General features: G+C 46.3%; 1 protein-coding gene across 2 annotated transcripts in view; it reads left to right on the top strand.

The window, feature by feature from the left end:
- Window positions 1-665: 665 nt before the first annotated feature.
- DSCAM (DS cell adhesion molecule) overlaps window positions 666-19969 on the top strand; it is a gene marked incomplete at both ends in the record, with an annotated part of 750319 nt that continues 731015 nt past the window's right edge. For both annotated transcript variants that reach the window (XM_079923135.1, XM_079923136.1), the window contains one exon: window positions 666-708. In XM_079923135.1, coding sequence (XP_079779261.1) covers window positions 666-708 — 43 coding nt within the window. The remainder of the gene's footprint in view (window positions 709-19969) is intronic.

The following is a 19969-nucleotide window of genomic DNA, read 5'->3' as shown; positions in this document are numbered from 1 at the left end:
GACTGTGCGTGGCTGTGAGGTGCCTGCGCTCTCTCCGGTCCTGCCTCCAGTTCGGTTCCACTTCTCGGCTGCTGCTTTAAGACTGCAGAGCGCCCCAGCGGCCAGAGGCAGGGGAGGGGGTCCCCGCTCGCCTCCGCTCCGCTCGCTCCTCGCCCGCCCGCCCGCCCGCCTCCCAGCCAGGGAAGGTTAGCGAGGGATCAATGTGATTCGGGCCGCAGGAGAGGAAAGATGAGCCTGCCCGCCCGCCTGCTGCCTGGCTGCGGAGGCTGACGGCCGACGCACCGGAGGCCGCTTGCTGCGCAGTCGGGGCGCCGGGCGCCCGGGATGAGCTCACGCCCGCGTCTGCGGCTCCGTCCACCTGCCGACCTGCCGGCGGCCCCCTGAGCTGACGGCGCACCTGGGCTGCAGCCCCGCCGGCCCGCTCTGGCCGCAGCGTTGGGCGCGGCGCCCGGGAGCAGGTGTGCAGGAGCGCGGTGCGCGGCGAGCGCAGCCCTCGCCCCGGAGCCCGGCCGCGCCGCGTGCCCGGGCGGCTCGGCAGCAGCGGCGGCGGCGGCGGCGGCGGGCGGGCGGCGGCCCCCGGGCGGGTGTAGAGCGAGCGGAGCCGGGCGGAGCGCGGGGGGCGAGGCCGGCGCGGCGCTCGCGGGAGGCCGGGGAGCAGCAGGGGCATGTGGATACTGGCTCTCTCCTTGTTCCAGAGCTTCGCGAATGGTGAGCCTTTCGGTTTGTGATGAATTTCATTTCTTGTATTGACCGGAGTGTGGGGGGATTGGATGCATGGGTGAAGTCTTTCCCTTTTCCTCCTCCATCTGGGTTGAAATTTGCAGGCTTTTATGTTTTAAAAATCTTATTTATATTTCTTCGGGGAGGAGAGGAGGCAGTGAAGAGAGGACGGGTGAAAAATTGCTCTGTAATCATTTAAAGGCGCTTACCTAGCAAGGTGACAGCTCCGAGCTAACTCCTGTACTAGATAGCTACCTCATTCAGAATAAACCAGGTTTGCTGAGAGGAAGAGAGACGGAAAGATCGCCAGTTTGACACACCACAGACTGCAAGGGACATGACATTCCAAGTGAAGGCAGGTGGAGGGGTCAGTTAAGAGCGTCTGCCTTTAGATTCAAAGCTTTTTGAGCTTTTAAAACATGTGCTTTAATTCTGCTGCAGTTCATCTCCAGCAGCACGAAAAGCCTTTAAGAAAGATCTGTCCTTCTACCACCACCACCCCGCTTCTTGGTACTACAGAATCCCCACAGCCATTTATGTAAAAATATGCACTGTAGGCACTGATAAGCATTACATCATCTGAAATGTTGACAGATTCTTTAAAACACCTGTATACTTGTAGAAATGAAATCAGTGACTATTGCAAATAGCATTCCTTTCCTCATGTCCATCCAATATTATATCTTGAAATGCTTTCTTCCCGGGTATTTGAAAAGCTATTTCTCTTGACTGAGTCAGATCCAATTAGTAAGTGTGACTGCACCTTTGGTTGCCTGTCACCGCGTAAATATGAACTCGCATGTATGAATGGCTTCCTCTCAGCTGGGAATGAGAGGAAATTGTCATCATTTGGCATTGCCTGGGAGTAGCTACAGCTTAAATTCCCATTTCAAATTTCGGAACACAAATCTGCATAAAATGTATGACTTGCTGACAGTTAAAATTAAACCATTAAGCAGAATCCCCTACCCAGGAGGGAGGGAGGGGGAGAGAGAGAAAGGAAGGAAATCTAGCCCTTACGAGAAAATACCAGAAGCCAAGGGGAGGCTGTAAGATTTTCCTGGAAGATGCACAGGGCAGCTCTGAGTGTTAGCTGCATATTCTTTGCCTACCAAGATAGTGCTTAAAGAATCAACACACCGACAGGCCAGAGGAAATGCATAAACTTTGTAAAATTTAAAAAAAAAAAAAAAAGATGACTAAGGAAAGGTAACACTGCAAGAAGGAAATCCTGAAATTAACATGAAAATGATACTTTGCTCTCTAATATAACCTAAAGCAAAGTGTTCAAAACTTTCATTTTGAGATTTCCTAGCAGGAAAGAATTGCAACAAGTTCTGACATGACACCCATCTTTCCCAGAGGGCACTATACCTCTTCTGCAGCCTCGCGGGAATTTACCTTGGGGGATAGATCTGCTTTAGCTAATGTGTGGTGATGCATCAGGAAAGTCGGCCCTTTATGCTGCTCTGCTAATGTGAACTCAGAGAAAATGTAAAAATGCTCACATACGTGTTCCAGCGCCACAAAGCATTGACGGCCTGTCTCACCTGTCAGGGCGTACATCTCTGGGCTTCTCAGAAGGGCCTGGGTTATGGGATGAAACGTAATTTCCACCCTATTGGGAAGTATGTATTTCAGGATGAGGAAAGAGGTCGTGCTTCTGATTGTCAGTCAATTGGTATCTGTTTTACAGTTTCATAGTTATATATGACAGAAATAGGTCTGGTACAGTCTCTGAAACACAGATGCTAAAATGTGTGACTATTTTTTTTTTGAATCAGTTTTACTAAAATAATCATGATAGCCATATATAGTGAGAAAATTGTATAAAACCTCAAATAATCTACTCTGTGGAAAATCCGTGCCAAGGCTATGTATGTGCATTTATACTGAGTCCTAGAGCATATTATCTTCTTATACCTTTTTCGGGACCCTTAAAATTGATTGATAACCACCACTACTGCTACTCTAATGAATACAGGTAGATTTCACAATATGAGATATAGACTGTACATGCAAATGAATATTTTTCTTTGCTGTATTACATGTTCTGATCCCATCTACCAGAAGGATATGGAATCTCATGTAAAAATGGCCCTCTCTTTATATGATGAAGCATTTAAAAAAAAAAAAAAGGCCTGACTGTAGAGCTTTGGCTTCTTTTCATTTGTGGGGGGAACTCGCTGTAAAGAGTTTTCAAGGAGTGATGTTCAGTGCATACTGTGGAAAGGATCATGAAATAGATAGTCATGTCAAAATAAAATAAGAGTCCAGTTTGGAATGATGCCTGTTTATAGGACCATATTTCAAAAATGTGAAATTAAATGGTTCTTACCTATCTGAATGAGACTTGAAGAAAATGGAGAGATTTTTTTTTTCAACCATGTCATATTTTGGTCTACCTTAATTTTGAAAAATTCCTGAATGTGTACGATAAAAAAATCTATGAATTCTAATAGCTACACTGACTATTGCTAGGCCTGAAACATCAAAACGTCTGACATGAGAAAAAATATATAATTGTAAAAGATGGTGCGGTTTGATATTTTGGGGTACTCATAAAATAAGCAGCCCACAATGTATCTGCATTTTAACGGTAGACAACAGCGTTTTTCCTACTGATGTAATGGGATGTACATTTATTTCTTAATGAAAGCATGGTTGCTGGACAGGCTGCAGACAGGATTCAGGGTAAAACACAGAAGTCAGAGAACAGTCCCTTCATGGGCTAAATCCTTGAATGAATTGCCTCACCTGACCAGGTGCAGTCATCACGTCTAAAAGCAGTCAGCTTGTCCTGCAATGTTCTGGAAATACTCTCAGGGAGCTTCAGTTACTGTGCGAGGGAATGGGGGTCCCTCTATGTGCAGATATGTCTCACAGCCTTTCCCTGGGATGGAAACACACTGCATTGTGTTTTATCACAGTTTCTTTGGGCTTGAACTCTGATGAGAATACTCTAGTTCACTCTAGTTCACAATTCTTGTTAAGAGCATAGGTGGGCTTAATGAGCAGATTTATTCTATCTAATACATTTTTGTTAGCATCCTTGATTTCTGTTGTTATGTACACAGAGGTCCCTGACATCATCCTTTCCTGAGCCGTGCAATTCTGGGCTTTGCCGCTTTGCCATTTTCAGGGAGCTTGTGGAGCTTAGAGAGGGCGGGTGTTGGGAGAGAGGAGGGTGCTCGTCAAAAAGAAAGTGGGCCGCGCAGCACCTTTCTGCATCCCCTGTCATCTCCACAGGGAATTACGTACCGCAAACTTATATTTTATTTAAATTTAGGAGCAGACATTTATGAGTGCAAATGCAGCTTCAGGGTTTTAAGGTGATCTTTATTTAATTCATGGAAATATGTGGAAGTAAAAAAAAAATGTTATCAGGTGACTAATTTCAGGGCTTGCTCCCCACTTCTCCCTCTCCTATTTTTATTAAGGAGATTTAAATTCCACCCCAGAATTATAGAGTTCATCAAAATTTTCTAGGTCTCTTAAGCTTGGGTGCCCCTACAAGATGCCCCGTGTAGGAAAACAAAATGCCATGCAGACCTTTATTTAAATGCCAGCCGATCCTTCTCCACTCCTTACTCTCTCCTGAATGCCACTTTGGTGTGCCCGCAGTTTGTTGCTGTGCGTCAGTGACTCACTGGGCAGAACTGGTCCAATACAGCACGCTGATAGGGGAAAATAATTGTGACCAAGAAAAAAAAAAAAAAGCCAATCTAAATCCCTGATTCCTGGACCTCCATGTAGCTGTCAAAGTGTTTTATCACTGATGTGTCTGGGATGAGATGCAATGAGTATTTCATAAAGAGACTCAATGCAATGGGCATTGAAACTCCATGTAAAGGAGAGAGAAAAAACCAGGGAAGGTCATTTTATAAAGACCTAAGAACACTGCAGGAGACTGGAAATGTATGTTTGAAAAATAAAACGATGGATTTCTCAGTGGATGCATTTACAAAACGATGGCATCCAAATTTCACAAAATTAGCCGAATCCTACGGCTGAGATTATGAACGCGCCTCGTAAATAATTAACAGGCAGTGGAAATAATACCGTTAGCATTAGGTAGGGCAGAGCAGTCGGCAGCGCTTCCAGAGGCGAGCACTCGCGCGTTCTGCGTCCCCTGGTTGTTTGGCGGGGCGGCCGGAGGCCCCGGGCGTTCGCAGGAGGGCGCTGTGTCTGGTTATTTTCTTGGCGCTGCGCTGCCGCGCACGCTGGCTCCCGGGACCAGCTCCATCGGCGGCCTGGGAGATGGTGAGGCGGTGCTATACCTTCACGTCAGTTGTGTCCCTGCCACAGGACACTAGTGGGCGGCAAACCTCACAAGACTGGTGCAGCCAGACTTCACGGGCAGACGAAGTCGCCGCCTCCGAGCAGCGGTGCTCTCTGCGCGGCGCGGCGGCCGGAGGCTCTCCTCCCCGCGGCTTCTTAAGTTCGCCGGGCCCAGCCTCCCGGGTCCCGGAGTTTAGCCCAACAGGAGCCACGAATGCAAAGCCTACGGCCGGCGAGGCAGGGTCCGCCGTCTTTGTTTCCAGTTTTCCCCAGGAGGCCGGTGCTCCCAGCAATCTGTTGCAATCTCGAAGGTGCAGAGAAAGGGAAAGGCGGTGTCCGGGGCTGGAGGGCCCGCGGACCGTGCGTTCGCATCCCACCTTCCCTTCCCACTGGCTGGGGAGCCCGGCCCCGCGGGCGCCACCTCTTGGCGGAGGTGGCTGCTTCGAAGCAGCCCCGCGCCTGATTGGCTGACCTTCCAATGTCATTGCGGGAGGCCCAGCCCGCTTCGCCGCCGCTGCTGGGGATGGGGGTGAGGCTCCGCGCCGCTCCTCTGAGCTCCCCCGTCCATCCCCGCGGCCCGGGACCTCCTCCTGCGCCCCCAGACAAACCGAGCAGCACCTGTTCGCCTGGGCCAGGTGTTAATCCTTCACAGGCCACAGAGCCGGGCACAGAAATTCTCATTTTAAATTCTCATCTTCTCCTGCCCCTCTCCCCCATATTTATTACTTTTTTTTCTTTCATGTTTTTAAAATACGAAAACACTCAAAGTTGCGTTTCCCTTGTTGAATTTATGGGTTAAGATGAGGCAGGGGGAACGGAAGGTTCCAGCAGCCCGACTTGTACACACTGTGCAGTTCTGAATTCCTCGGCCGGTGGCACACCGTCCACCCAGGCGGCAGGAGGGCAGGCGCGCGGATAACCAGTTTTGGGTACAGAGGTTAGACAGCTTCTGATCGGGATATTCGGAAAGACTGGATTCAGAGACCTGCTCGCCGCAGATTAGATTCCTGCATGATCTGCTTCCCTAAAACCTTGGCCACTTCCTTGACAGTGTCTAGAGTAATCTGTAACTCTGTTTATTTGGTGCCTGTTTGGCAGGTGACTGCCTCCCTTACTGGATGGCAGGGTCGGAAGGTGAGGCTCCTGCCATGCCGGGGTGTGTCCTTCGCACAGAGCAAACTGCGGGCCGGGCAGGTGGAAACATGTTCACTGACTGACAGAAAGAAGGGACAGGATGATGGGCAGAGCCTTCCTCCCCTCCTTCGCCCCTTCCTCTCTCCCATCTGCCTCTGTCTTACCCTTCCTTGCCGGGTTAGCTTCTCGTCTGCCCCGTCTCTGATTCTACTGTATAAACCATTGCGAGAAATGCACGTGAGCAGCAGTGTGCATTCCTTGGCCGCTGCCGTCTAGTCTGATGCACTGACTCCATGGCTGTGGAAATGCTCATTTTCTAGAAATGCTTCTGGGGGCATTTTCTTCTCTTTCCCAAAATGGATTCACATTTGGAATATGTGATGGGACTTCACCACAGTTACGTAACAATGCTATAATTGCTTTAGGTGTTCTTTGTGACTTGGACTGGGTCAAATGTCACAGGAAATAAGTTAATAAGTGCATTGGACCCCTTGTTCTCAAGCGTACGCTGCTAACTGGCACGATTTGAAAATACTATACAAGGTGTAACACCCTGTCGTGTTCTGAAAGCCAGTCAGAAACATACCAACACATAAGTTTCCCTAGGGCTTCCTGGGAATTCGTTTCTTCATCAAAGAGCCTCCAAGGATATCAAAACAAAGCTCAGTTCCTTAGGCCTTAATCGTCTTTAAAAAAAATCACATTACTATTTTCTTAAGCATTCTGTTGATTTATGGTGTCTGTCTCATCATTATCTTTTTTTTCTTATTTTCCAGCAGAACCAATTGTAAAAGTTGGTTCCTTCATCAAAGTGACATGAAAGGAATATGTTTTACCATTAAAATTGTGATTTGTATCAAATAGGAGAATCAAATTAGGTGTCTTGGAGCTTACAGTATTTATCATCGTTTGATTTTTGGAGATCTGTCTTTATTCTATATTGTCAATACTTACTATTTTAAAAAAATCATTCACTTGGGTTAATTTTTGGTCTTTAAGCTCCCTGGGTTATGGAAATACATATCACGGTGGAACAGAGAGGGATGAATGGAGCTGACCAGATAGACGATGAGATAAGAAGGAGGAAAGAGGCTACTACACAGAGAGACAGAATGACAGGGATTAATGAACCTCGCCTGCATCCCTATTTAAGTTATTTTTACGCAGAAGACAGTGAGTGAGATTTAAGAGTGAGCAAGCAGTCCTATTTATAGAAAGCCATTTTTAAATGCAGCGGCTGGGAAAGCGAAAAAAATGAAAACGTGAGATCACCTCCATACGAAATGCTGGCTTCCCCTACCTCCCCAGGACCATGGAGTTTTTTTTGTTTTTTTGTTTTTTTGTTTTTTTTTTTGGAGGAGAATAAAAGCATAACAGCCCTTGAGGAAATATTGAGAAATCGCTTCGAACTCTGCAGAATATTCTTGAAATGCTCTCAGGGCTTAAGTCCATGTCAGACTTGGGGAGGTGAGGGTGCGGAGCCAGTATCTGTATTATTTGGAAACTGGGCTTCGGTAGGTCTGAACAGAGGAATGAAGTGAAGGGAGCATGTTGAACTTGCAGGGCTGCCACAGGTATTTACTTGGCAATAAGCATTGTCCTTCCTGAAGATACTCAACAGCACAGAGTGGGAGGGTGACTCTGCATGCATGTTTAGAGTACAGCAGTTACTAAGTGTTCACATTTAGGATCTTGTGATTATTATGGGTTCCTCTATAATTAAATTTTGGAGATTTAAAAAATTGTGGCATATGCTCTTCTAATTGGCCAGTCCAGTTGGGATAGGCAGTGTCCCTACAGGCTGCTTGATTGACGTAAATGTTCCTGGACAAAGAAAAATGAACACGCTTGCTCTTAGGAATGAAATAGTCTTCTTTCCTAGGACTGCATTTACTCAGTGTAACATTTTGGTTTTACTGGCCCCAAGTGCACCTTATTTTCTGTTAAGGGTAGAATCCTGGAATTTGTATGGAAATGCTGCTGGTGTACAGGCTGCACATCTGAACAAAAGCCAGACCAACCCCAAAGTATGATGCTGTGAAAAGCATTTTCCTTTTATCTTGTGAACAACCATCTATGCAATGGGTTGTTTTGTAGCCAGTCTCCTTAGACCGTGGAACAGGCAGGTTTGATGAGGTGGTGGAAGGAGATTTGAACTAATGTATTGCAGATTTTGATTCGTATGAGCCTTGCCTCTTTTAGTATGAAAATGATGAACCAGGAAGCAGTTTTAAGCTTGGCTTTACGCAAAACTTAAGCCATTCTTCTTCTTGTCCACTGTGCATAAATACTGAATACAGTGAAGTCAGTTTATAGTTCTTTCTAGATACCTGAATCTCAAATTATTGGATGCTTGTGCAAAACCACAGTGGTAATAACACTCCCAGTGAAGAGACTCTGATGACCTCAGGGTCCCCAGGGGCCTTCGGTATCCTCATGGGACTGAGTGATGGCTATGTTAAGTTGGGGTTAGAACCAGCATGAAGGTCCATTGGATGCTGACTGAGGTGGCCTGTGTCACACCCTGCGGAGCCATGTCATTTGAAATGGCTGATGGCAGTGGACACTCTTACCATTGATTCCTTTTCCTAATATTGAATAAAGCATTGATTTTTCTCACGAGACCTGCCTTTTCACTCATCACATGGACTTCAGGACAATGGGAGAATTTTTACAATTATATTGTTACGGAAAGGCAAAGCATGAAGATAATTAGAAGCACTGCAGTTTGCTGTGTTTTTAAATTTTACTCTTTTTTTTTTTCCTTTATGTAAAGACCTGAGCTCTACTGTGGAAGTTTTTGAGTAAACATACTTTCTCATCAGAGAAACTTTAGATTCATTTCTTCTCTCCACAGTCGCCCCACTGTGGCATAATTTGATCTTGAGTTCCCATAAGACACCGAAAACCCCAAGTCCCAGTCTGCTTAATTACAGTGTTTATTTCTTAATATTGGCTGTAGAGCCTTCTTAATAACCGATTTGTAGCTGCCAGCGTAGAAATAACAGTGCTCTGTAATATCACGTGTGAGACTTCAGGGATGAGCTGAAGACCTCAACAACCACAACGTACTTTACTAGTCAAACGAGCACCTCCACGCTGTAGAGAGGGTGCAGTGGTGATTTTTATCACCCCTCCTGGAACTTATCATGGCCGGTTCCTGCAAAGGGTAGCCATTTGTCTGTTTCATCGTCCAGTGAAAGGAAATGTGTGAAACGTATGAAAGGCCCTCTAAGGTACAGAATTCTTCTTTCATAAATTATTCAGGCTGGTAAAGCCAAGGTTAGCAGGGGTCTGTCTGGTGCCTTGACATGGTAGCAGAAAGTGAATAGGATGGTTAATTACCAGACGTGTACATACATATTACGACTCGCCAAAATCAATAGCTATTAAATCTTTGGTGGCTACTGTTTTACTATAGGCTTGATGGACATTTACATGTAGAAACGTGGGTAGAAGCATTTTGACCTAGATGTGATCTTGGTATTTGTTTTGGGTAATTGCTTTGATCAGTGGTCAGTTCATCTATGTCTTAGGAGATCTCCTATCACCAGCCACAACCCGCCCTGATTTGTAGTCGCAAGAGACCCCTTGGTCTTCCCCCACCTGCATGGCGCCATAGCCCCATAGCCCCATCACCCCATCGCTGGGGATGGGAAGGTGAGGATACACTGTAGGCCTCTGTGGTATCAGATGCTTGGAAGCCATGGAAGTTAAGGTTTATGGGAAGACCAAGCGTGGGGAGGGAGGAAGGAGCCACCCCACGTCAGGACAGCAGGAGTGGGAGGGGGAGGAAGGAGGGTGCATGCCGACTGGAGGCCGGTCTGTCGATGCCTTGAACCGTGTTCCATTTTACCGTGCCTCGGTCGGCACCTTCCAGTTAAGGATCAGGGCCACTGGTTCTTAAAGCCCAGGTGGGCCGGGTCAGGGAGGAAGAAGCTGGGCATTTCCTGGAAGGCTTTTCCCCTATGAGCCTCTCACAGGAGACTGGATGCTGGCATCGTATTGGGAATGGGCTGTAGCTTGCAGAGCTCCTGAGGTCTAATTCTGACATGTGCCTTTGCCATCTTTTCCCTCCCCCATGGCTCCTTCAGCTTGACCGTGCGTACGGCTCGTGTGATCTTTTATATTGTTCGTTTTATAGTTGCCCAGCTCTGACCACCAGAGGGTCTGGTTCTGCAGCTCTGGGGTATGCATGGCCGAAGTATCTGTATTATTATTCTGATCCAGGTGGCATAGTCCAGCTCTGGATGGAACAAACTTGGAAAGAGGCTGCCCAGCCCCTGGCTGAGTTGAGGTAGAGGGGTCAGACAGTAGCTAGAACGTCGACCCCATAAAGCTTCATGTAGCCCCCAATGCGCTGTTGGGGAGCTCTATACTGAGTAGTGGTTTATTGAGAGGGTGTATATATATATATATATATATATATATATATATATATATATGTATATGTATGCAGGGCTGGGGCTTCATTGAGTGCCACAAGGATTTGGGCAGATTTGGGGAACGTTGGTGGCAGAGGGGCTGGTAACAGGGAAGACCCTGAGTAGAGCAGGGTGCGATCCCAACCAGGGACTTCCAATTTGGACGCTAGTACGTTGAGAATCATCTGTATATATATCTGTACAAATATCTATGCTTATTTGTATCCAAATGTATATAGGTGTGTGTATATACACATACGTAACTTTTTCTTATTGTTTTAGCATATTTGATACCCAGGTTCATTGCTAGCACGTGCTTTGCTGTTGGACTTCGGTCCTATTGTGTTTTCTCAAATCGACCCCTTCTTTGCTAGCAGCTGGAATCCTGGCAGAGAAGCCCTCTGAACCTTAATGTAACCACACTCCTCCCAGGCAGAGATCAATAGTGGGAAACTGTTTGGGTTATTATATTGGAAAAGCATAAGAGAGGCACTAGGGCAGAACAGACAGGGCAGGAATACAGGTCTGTTTGCACCTTGAGGTTTTGCCTGGATGCCAACCTGGGAACGTTACACATGTCTTCTTTCCAATATCAGTGCACAAGTTCCTTCCAAAGCCAGGTATAAGGGGCTTGGGGATTATTTGCTCTTTTGGGTTTACTTGGCCTCTGCACTTTTCTTTTAGGTAAATGACCCCAGGTGCACTGTATTTACATCATACGAAGTATTGTCGTTAATGCTAGGTTGTCATAAACAGAGAAAATGGCATATAAGGACATATATGCATTTTAGGCCTTGTAATATGTATGATAAAATTGAGGACAGTTATGAGTGGCGGAATAATCTTTTCAAAACACCACGTCCTTGATTTTTTGAACTAAAATAGACGTGAACGTGTGCTGGAGAGAGGCCTAAATTCAGAACCTTAAAAATAACTTTTTGTGTCCTGAGATCCTATTTTAGATCATATTAAAAATAACTTTCCCTCCTGGGCATTTGAAACAAGTTGGATGTTATAATCCTTGGGCGATTTTATTGTGATTCACTATAGAAATTATTCTTTCAGAGCGGCTGTTTTGATTTTTAGCTTTAGAAGAAAAATGGTACGAAAGACATTGTGGGCTGACGAAATGTAATTTCTGCTTGCTCATAAGTCCTTGAATTGGGGTAGACGCTATTTCTGTGCAGCAAAGAGCTCCTGCCCCTCTGTTCCTTTAGAAAGCGGGGAGGGCTTTGTGTTCAGAAGTCATAAGCTCTGCCAGAGGGGCTTTGCAGAAGAAGATATTCGTTTAAAATAGCTCACAATTCCTCTCTGATTTGGAGTATTCACGGCCTCTGCCACTTGGACAGACCGCTCTCTCTTAAATTTTGTAGCAGACGAGGGCAGCCTTTTTCCATATGTCCTCCATGGAAAGGTCATAAGTATTTCCACCAGCAAGCTTAATAACCTTTGAGAGATCTGTGAGTAGATGGTTAAATACTTTCCTTAGAAAAATAGAAATGAGGGACTGTGGGACTGAGATTTATTATTAGAACAAATCACCTTAACCCCTAGAAAATATTTATTGCATACTTTAGTAAGTGTTGAGTACTTCTCCCTTAGGTTTCCACCTCTCCGTAAGAATGAATGTTATTAGGTACCGTCCGACTAATGGCCAAGGCGGTTTAAGGCAATGCGATGAATCTATTGGTAGTGGAGATGCATTTGTGAGAAACGGAGGGGATTTCTGTATTTATTCACTTGTCATCATTTACACCTTCCTCTCTCCCTCCTTAGGAACTGGGAGCAAATATCAGGGCTTCCACGCCTACAATGAGAGTGTAGGAAGAAAGTGATATTTCCCTGGGGTCTGGAGGCCTTCTATGCCTCTATTAATTTCCTAAGTCACAGGTGGTTTGCCCTGATGTGGGCAGGTGGAGGGACGCTGCTGTGATTCCCCAGCTGCTCAGGACACACTGAAGTCTGGAAGCAAGGGATGGTGTTCTTTCTGCCTGTGGGTATCCCCCTCAGGGGTTGCCTGTTGGAAGTCAGCTGTGTCTTTCTAGAAATCTCTGAATGGGGAGAGGCTGGTATTTATAATTATTTTTTCCAAATTGCACAAGCATAGGTGTTATGGGTTATTATAAAGCTCTAAACAAAGACATCAGATATAAAGTAAACTCCATGGAATTCCATGGAATTATTATTAGAGGCTCATTATTTTTGGCAGATGGGAGTAAAAGACTCCTTCCCTCCTCTTATGATCTGATCATTTTTAGTGCTCCTGACAAACTGTGTTCTTCAGTTAAAACAGGATTCTAACCAGGGCAGCTCCACTCCCTCGGGGATATTGGGCAATATCTGGAAACATTTTGTTATCACAGTTCTGGGGCGAAGGGGATGCCCCCGGCATCACTAGTGGGTGGAGCCCCGGAATGCTACCCAGCATCCTGCAACGCACAGGACAGCCCCCCGACGACAAATAAGTATCTGGTCCAAAATGTCCATAGTGCTGAGGTTGAGAAACACAAAGTTACGTAGTTTAGAGCCACGCTGCTGCAAAATGTAAGATTGGTTTTGTGCTTTTCTGTGGATGCTGGAGAGAAAGCAAAGATGTTTCTTCCGAATCTCAGTTGTAACTCCTTTGGCTGCAAAAACCATAGCTGGTGATGCTTGTTTAAGCTTTATTTACTATTTTTTTCCATGAACAAAAAGAAACAAATCCCCAGTCTGTGTGTCTTCCTTTTCATCAGTCGCTAAGAACACAGATACCAAGGTGTTCCTGGGTTCCTCCAGCCATTTTCCCCTCAAGTGATTATGCTAATTAGTGTTTGATCAGATGGTTAAATTATACTTCGATGAACCCTGCGTGCTAACCGCTCGGAATGCATTTTCTTTCGCCTGGTTACTTTGTGCCCGAGTGCCCTACGCTGCAGGCCGACAGAGGCCTGCTCATCCTGAAGATGCTGATTTCTGTTTTCAAGGCAGTGCAAATCCTCTTTGTTGCCTGGCAAAGGGAGAGGGGGTATTGTGTCACTTGCTTTCCCAGGCAAAGGCTGGACGGCAGAGGCCCCTGGGAAATGGAAACCCTGGTTAGAAAGCACCCGTTATTTGAAGGTATTAGATGCAGAGAAACTCAAAGGAGGAAGCTGTGTGACTGCAAAGGGCGCCAGCCTTTTTCTCGGGGAGACTTTCCTGTTTGCATTTCTCTCTCGTTTCCACGTGTCCTGTGAACACAAGCCTCTTGTGTCTGTGGTAGTCCTGGAGGGGTGTCTCTGCGTTTATTTCAAGTGTGTACGTCCTTAAAAAAGGAGACCACCATTTTGTTTTTGTTTGCCTTGTGTTTTAACACCATGGCTTAGGGCGATTCTGTTCATCCCTGAGTTCACATAGTGAGATTGTTTTTCCAAGAGGAGCACTTTAGTTTGGGTGACTCTGAGGTTTGTTGAGTTAAATGCTTATGAAATGCTCTCTGATATAAGAAAATTTCGAATGTGTGGGGAAGAACGTGAGTGAAAAATATGGATGGCAGTGTTGTTATTAATGGGTTTCTACTCTACGGTAAAAGGTTGCCACGGCTCATTTTTGTGGTTCAGTGAGCTTAGCAATGATTGGATTTTTCTTTATACCCTTCGCTTTTTTTGCCCTTTACATTCATATAATGGGATAGTCTGGTTACCAGAAATGTATTTAGACTGTGTATAGTTGTTGTTTTCCTATCAGAATGTGCATGTGTTTTGATATCGTTGGACCTTATGGCATCTTTCACTTAAGAACGGGCCAGCAGATGATACTATATATCACCGGTCCCCCATACCTCCCCCTAAGAACTGCTGGGCCATAAGAATTAATTAACATAGGGAGTAAATACCTGCTTAAATGTTCACATCCCCCTGCTCCAGAAACTGTGCAGTGTCATTGGAGAGAGTAGAATCTCTTGGTCTTCTTCGAAGAAAGAAGTTCTGCTTGTAATTCTTCCCATAAAAAAAGGATTAGAGGGGCTTCCCTGGTGGTGCAGTGGTTGAGAGTCCGCCTGGCGATGCAGGGCGTGCGGGTTCATGCCCCCGTCCGGGAAGATCCCACATGCCGCGGAGCGGCTGGGCCCGTGAGCCATGGCCGCTGAGCCTGCGCGTCCGGAGCCTGTGCTCCGCAACGGGAGAGGCCATGACAGTGAGAGGCCCGCGTACCGCAAAAAAAAAAAAAGAAAAAAAAGGGTTAGAGTAAAAGGAAATGTACACATATTGAGCATCTACAGTGTGCAGGCACTTGGCTTATTATGTTATATGCAGCTGTTATGTTTATTAGTAATAATAGTGACGATACGTCAATAATAATAGCTGACGTTATTTATTGCTAGATACGAGGTACTGCTTTAAGTGTCCACGGTAGGTATTTCCTATAATGCTTGAAGCTTTGTGGGAAGGTAGGTATTGTTATCACCATCGTAAACAAGGTGAGATTAAGTGAATGCTATGGACCCAACAGCTGTTAAAGGGCAGAATGAGGCCTAAGTCCATGTCTGTTTACAAACCCACACCGATATATGGCCTGCATTCATTCTCAAACAGTTGAATGAATAAGTAGTTTTAATCTCAGTTTTTTTTTTGCGCTACGCGGGCCTCTCACTGTTGTGGCCTCTCCCATTGCGGAGCACAGGCTCCGGACGCGCAGGCTCAGCGGCCATGGCTCACGGGCCCAGCCGCTCCGCGGCACGCGGGATCCTCCTGGACCGGGGCACGAACCCGCGTCCCCTGCATCGGCAGGCGGACCCTCAACCACTGCGCCACCAGGGAAGCCCTCATCTCAGTTTTACAGAATTTGAGACCAGGGTTTGGAGATGCTGATCGTCAGCCTGAGGTCAATGGGACCCGTGACTCGATCGCGGCATTTTGAGCCCATGTGGTCTCAAGTCACAGGTTTGCTTACTCCACATCAGTAGCGTCCCCAAATCTTCCAAACAAAGGCACGTTTACTCACTTGACGTTTTTAAACTTTGAAAATAATGACATTAAATTTGCTTTAAAGTTGAGCAATAAAGAGTTGTTCTGAGAAAGCAGCATGTCAGCTTTTAAGAATCAGTGTGTAAACTGGGAAAACTCATTTACTTTTCCTTGTCGACCCCCATTCACTTATTTGAGCTAAGTAAGTAGGAGACAGGTTAATTAACTTTTATCCACTTCAGTGGTGGAACTATTTCCTGGTATTACGTTCTATTGTTGGTGTGTTTAAGAGTGAAATTGGAGGAGGATAACATTTATATTACATTCATATTACATGGTGGGGTCTTCCCCAACCCCCAAGTTTAAATCGTGTGTCTGTCTTTAAGTACATTACATTTCTCTTTTTTTTTTGAATTTTATTTTATTTTATTTTTATACAGCAGGTTCTTATTACTTATCTATTTTATACATATTAGTGTATATATGTCAATCCCAATCTCCCAGTTCATCCCACCACCACCCCACCACCCCCGCTTTTCCCCTTTGGTGTCCATACGTTTGTTCTCTACATCTGTGTCTCTATTTCTGCCTTGCAAACCGGTTCATCTGTACCATTTTTCGAGATTCCACATATATGCGTTAATATACAATATTTGTTTTTCTCTTCCTGACTTACTTCACTCTGTATGACAGTCTCTAGGTCCATCCACATCTCTACAAATGACCCAATTTCGTTCCTTTTTATGGCTGAGTAATATTCCATTGTATATATGTACCACATCTTCTTTATCCATTCATCTGTCGATGGGCATTTAGGTTGCTTCCATGACCTGGCTGTTGTAAATAGTGCTGTAATGAACATTTGGGTGCATGTGTCTTTTTTTTTTTTTTTGCGGTACGCGGGCCTCTCACTGTTGTGGCCTCTCCCATTGCGGAGCACAGGCTCCGGACGTGCAGGCTCAGTGGCCGTGTCTCACAGGCCCAGCCGCTCCGCGACATGTGAGATCTTCCTGGACCGGGGCACGAACCTGTGTCCCCTGCATCGGCAGGCAGATTCTCAACCACTGCGCCACCAGGGAAGCCCCACATGTGTCTTTTTGAATTATGGTTTTCTCTGGGTATATGCCCAGTAGTGGGATTGCTGGATCATATGATAGTTCTATTTTTAGTGTTTTAAGGAACCTCCATACTGTTCTCCATAGTGGCTGTATCAATTTACATTCCCACCAACAGTGCAAGAGGGTTCCCTGCATTATATTTCATTTATCCTCAACTGAACACGATTTTCTCAATGCCAAAATATAGAATAAAAAATGTTGTTGCAATTGGGAATTGGAGACTGAAATTAGATGCGAGTTTCGCATCGGTTGAGGCTCTTATGAAAAAGACACAAATCAGTTTTGTGCCTACACATCTGAATCTTGTCATCGCAGCTGAATTATTTTACCGAAGTATCCACGGGACGCATATCTTAAAGAGTTTAGAAAATAATACTTAGACAGTCTTACTTCTTGAGCTTGAATGGAAGTTCTTATGATAAGAGTAATACCTATGTGTGCATGCATGTGTGTGTGTGCACATATGTACCATGTGGTGGTAACATTCTTATTGTTCTCTGACATTTAGGTAATATGCACACATGACATATTTGTCTTCTGTGGAGTGTAGGAAATTCCACTGTCCAGGTGTGAGGAACCAGCTCTGTGAGCCCTCAGAGCTGGGATGGCCTAGGCTTCCCTTAGGTGGTGGTTGCGAGGTCATGGAGTTCTGTTTATTGTCTGGGTGACCTCCTTGCACTAAACACACTGCCTGGGGTTCATTAGTGTGAGGTTCTAGCCGAGTCATGGCCTGGATCCCCCATTAGACCCCTATTTTGGAATTTTCCTGCAATCCTGTCCAATTAGCCATGTCTTGAACCTTGGAATGTGGTCCCAAGGAGGGCCTGACTGAAGAGAGATTAAAAGATGTTTGGCATCTTCTCTACTGGCTAAGTAAGTAACCTGAAGTTTATGGCTACGAAGATGCCTACAGGGTCACTTTTTTATGGAGCGCTGAATGCATGTGACTATAATAACTGGTAATACTGATTGAGGTCTTAATATGTGCCAGGAACTGGGCTAAGTGCTTTATTGTATCATCTCATTTAATCCTCAAACGAGTCTTCGAGATACTTGTTCATATTATCCTCATTTTACACTTGGGGGATATCAAGTCTTGCAGCGGTAAGGTAACTCTTCTAAAGTCGTGGATCCAGCTAGCGCTGAAGGCAGGCTTTGACCCTGGGCCATCTAGTTCCAGAACTTGGCTACCATGCGGTCCTCATCCACTGACAAGCTCCTGAGCACACACACTATTTATTTTTAGCTAATTTATTAACTTATTTACTTATGTCTGAGTTGGGTCTTTGTTGCTATGCGTGGGCTTTCTCTAGCTGCGGCGAGAGGGGCTACTCTTCGTTGTGGTGCGTGGGCTTCTCATGGCGGTGGCTTCTCTTGTTGTGGAGCACAGGCTCTAGGCACACAGGCTTCAGCAGTCGTGGCATGTGGGCTCAGTAGTTGTGGCTTGCGGGCTCTAGAGTGCAGGCTCAGTGGTTGTGGCGCACAGGGTTAGTTGCTCTGCGGCATGTGGGATCTTCCCGGACCAGGGCTCGAACCCGTGTCGCCTGGCATTGGCAGGCGGATTCTTAACCACTGTGCCAACAGGGAAGCCCGCTCTTTTAAGTGGCAGTAGTTGTCTGGGGAGCTGGAAATATGAGTTATGCCAGAAAGTGGGAATGGGCCAGAGAGCAAACAGTGCTTTCGTCAGGGATTTTGAAGGAAGATGCTGGAAGAATGTGGCGGTGCAAGTACAGTTTTGGAAGTGTCAGGGTCGGTTTGTTTTAATCACCATATTTCTAGAATCTCGTTCCTGAGACCGGACACTCAGCCACCAAAACGTCACCAAGCACCTGCCGCCCGCCCCATGTTGCGAAGCACTGCTTACCTTCTCTTCCCAAGGTGCAGCGTGTGTCCTGTGTCCTGTGTCTACTTCCATGCTGTCTGGACTAAAAATTAAACCTTCCAAATTCCAGTGGACAATGCAAGGTGGCTACACTCTGTAGTGATCTCGGAACCTGTCTGTACCTCAGCGGATGGCTGGCATTGCTGTGTGTCTTCGCTCCAGCAAGCTTCCGCTCTGACCCATTTCACACAGGTGCGCGTGTCTGCCCCAGATTCCCCTTGTGTCAGCGACTTTAGATTTTAGGAGCCACCTGATGCAACCCAAGCCAGCCTATATGCTGCCTCATCAGAGCAGGGGAGCTGGACTGCAGAAACTACACACTGCCCTTCTGATTGGTCTCATTTTATGTTGTGACCACAGACCCCAAGTGAGCCCTTAGCTCTGCCCTCAATCCCACTTGACTGCCCTGTTGCTTCCTGTTCCTGTGGGAAGAGGATTTCACACCTTCTCCTTCCTCCCAAAACCTCCAACTCCCCTTCCCTTTCCAGACTCTTAGTCAATGACCTCATTTCTCTTAGCAAGATATCAGAAGACTCAAGTAAACTACTGGAATATCTCTTTCCCTCCCCCCACACTCAGTTTATCAGCCTGCTTATGTCTATACCTGTTTTGATGACTCCCTTTTTACCCCACTGGTGAGGGACGGATTCAGTTATGGGGGTGACTGAACACCAGCTCCTGGACAGGTGAGACTGATAGCAGTATTTTAGTCATGTATACTTACAGCCCAGGTGAAGAGGACACACGGGGGTTGCATTTGGGAACAGAGTGAATAACCAGGGGCTGGGGGAGGAGCTTTGTATTATCACTAGGGTGAGGTGCCCCCTGGTTCCTGCTGGAGGATGACATTGGCTTGTTTGAATAGTTCCACAGGCTAGCAGGAAACTAATGCCTGATACTTAGGAAAAAGCAGACACTGTGCCTGGTCCCGTGATAAGGAGGGTCATTTAGAGGGGACTTCTGTGGGAGCAGAGGGAGAGAGGGGAGCTAGCAGATAAGCCATTTGAGGCCCTTCCAATTTTGCCAGATGTCGAGACAACACTTAACATTGAACCTTGATTTCAGGTGCTACACCACAATCCCTGTATGCACTGCCTTCCCTCCCCTGGCAGTGGAAGTACCGGCCTGTCTGCGTAGAAGGCGGAGACCTCCACCCATGTCCAGGATCCCATCATGTCCCAGCCATGTGAGGACTTTGCCTTCACATTTATGATCTCATCCTCAAGTATCTCCCGGTTTTCCTCTCTTCTGGGTAACACACCAGCAGCAGACGATCTCTCCCGTAAACGTACTGACATACAAGAAACCCCACTCTTGTCACCATTTCCTTCACCTCCGTCACTCTCTTACACTCTTCGTAGCAAAATCACTGGAAAGAGCTGCATAAACTACTGTTTCTCAAGTTAGCTGAGGTGCGGGATTCGTTTTTGTTTCCAGTCAGCTGCAGGTGGATGTGAAGTCCTGCCGGACACGCCGAGTGTTGTACCCCAC

The sequence above is a fragment of the Stenella coeruleoalba genome, assembly GCF_951394435.1.
Source record: "Stenella coeruleoalba genome assembly, chromosome: 5".
Classification (NCBI taxonomy): domain Eukaryota; kingdom Metazoa; phylum Chordata; class Mammalia; order Artiodactyla; family Delphinidae; genus Stenella; species Stenella coeruleoalba.
The sequence above is the reverse complement of the archived record's forward strand: the minus strand, read 5'-3'. Positions and strand labels throughout refer to the sequence as shown.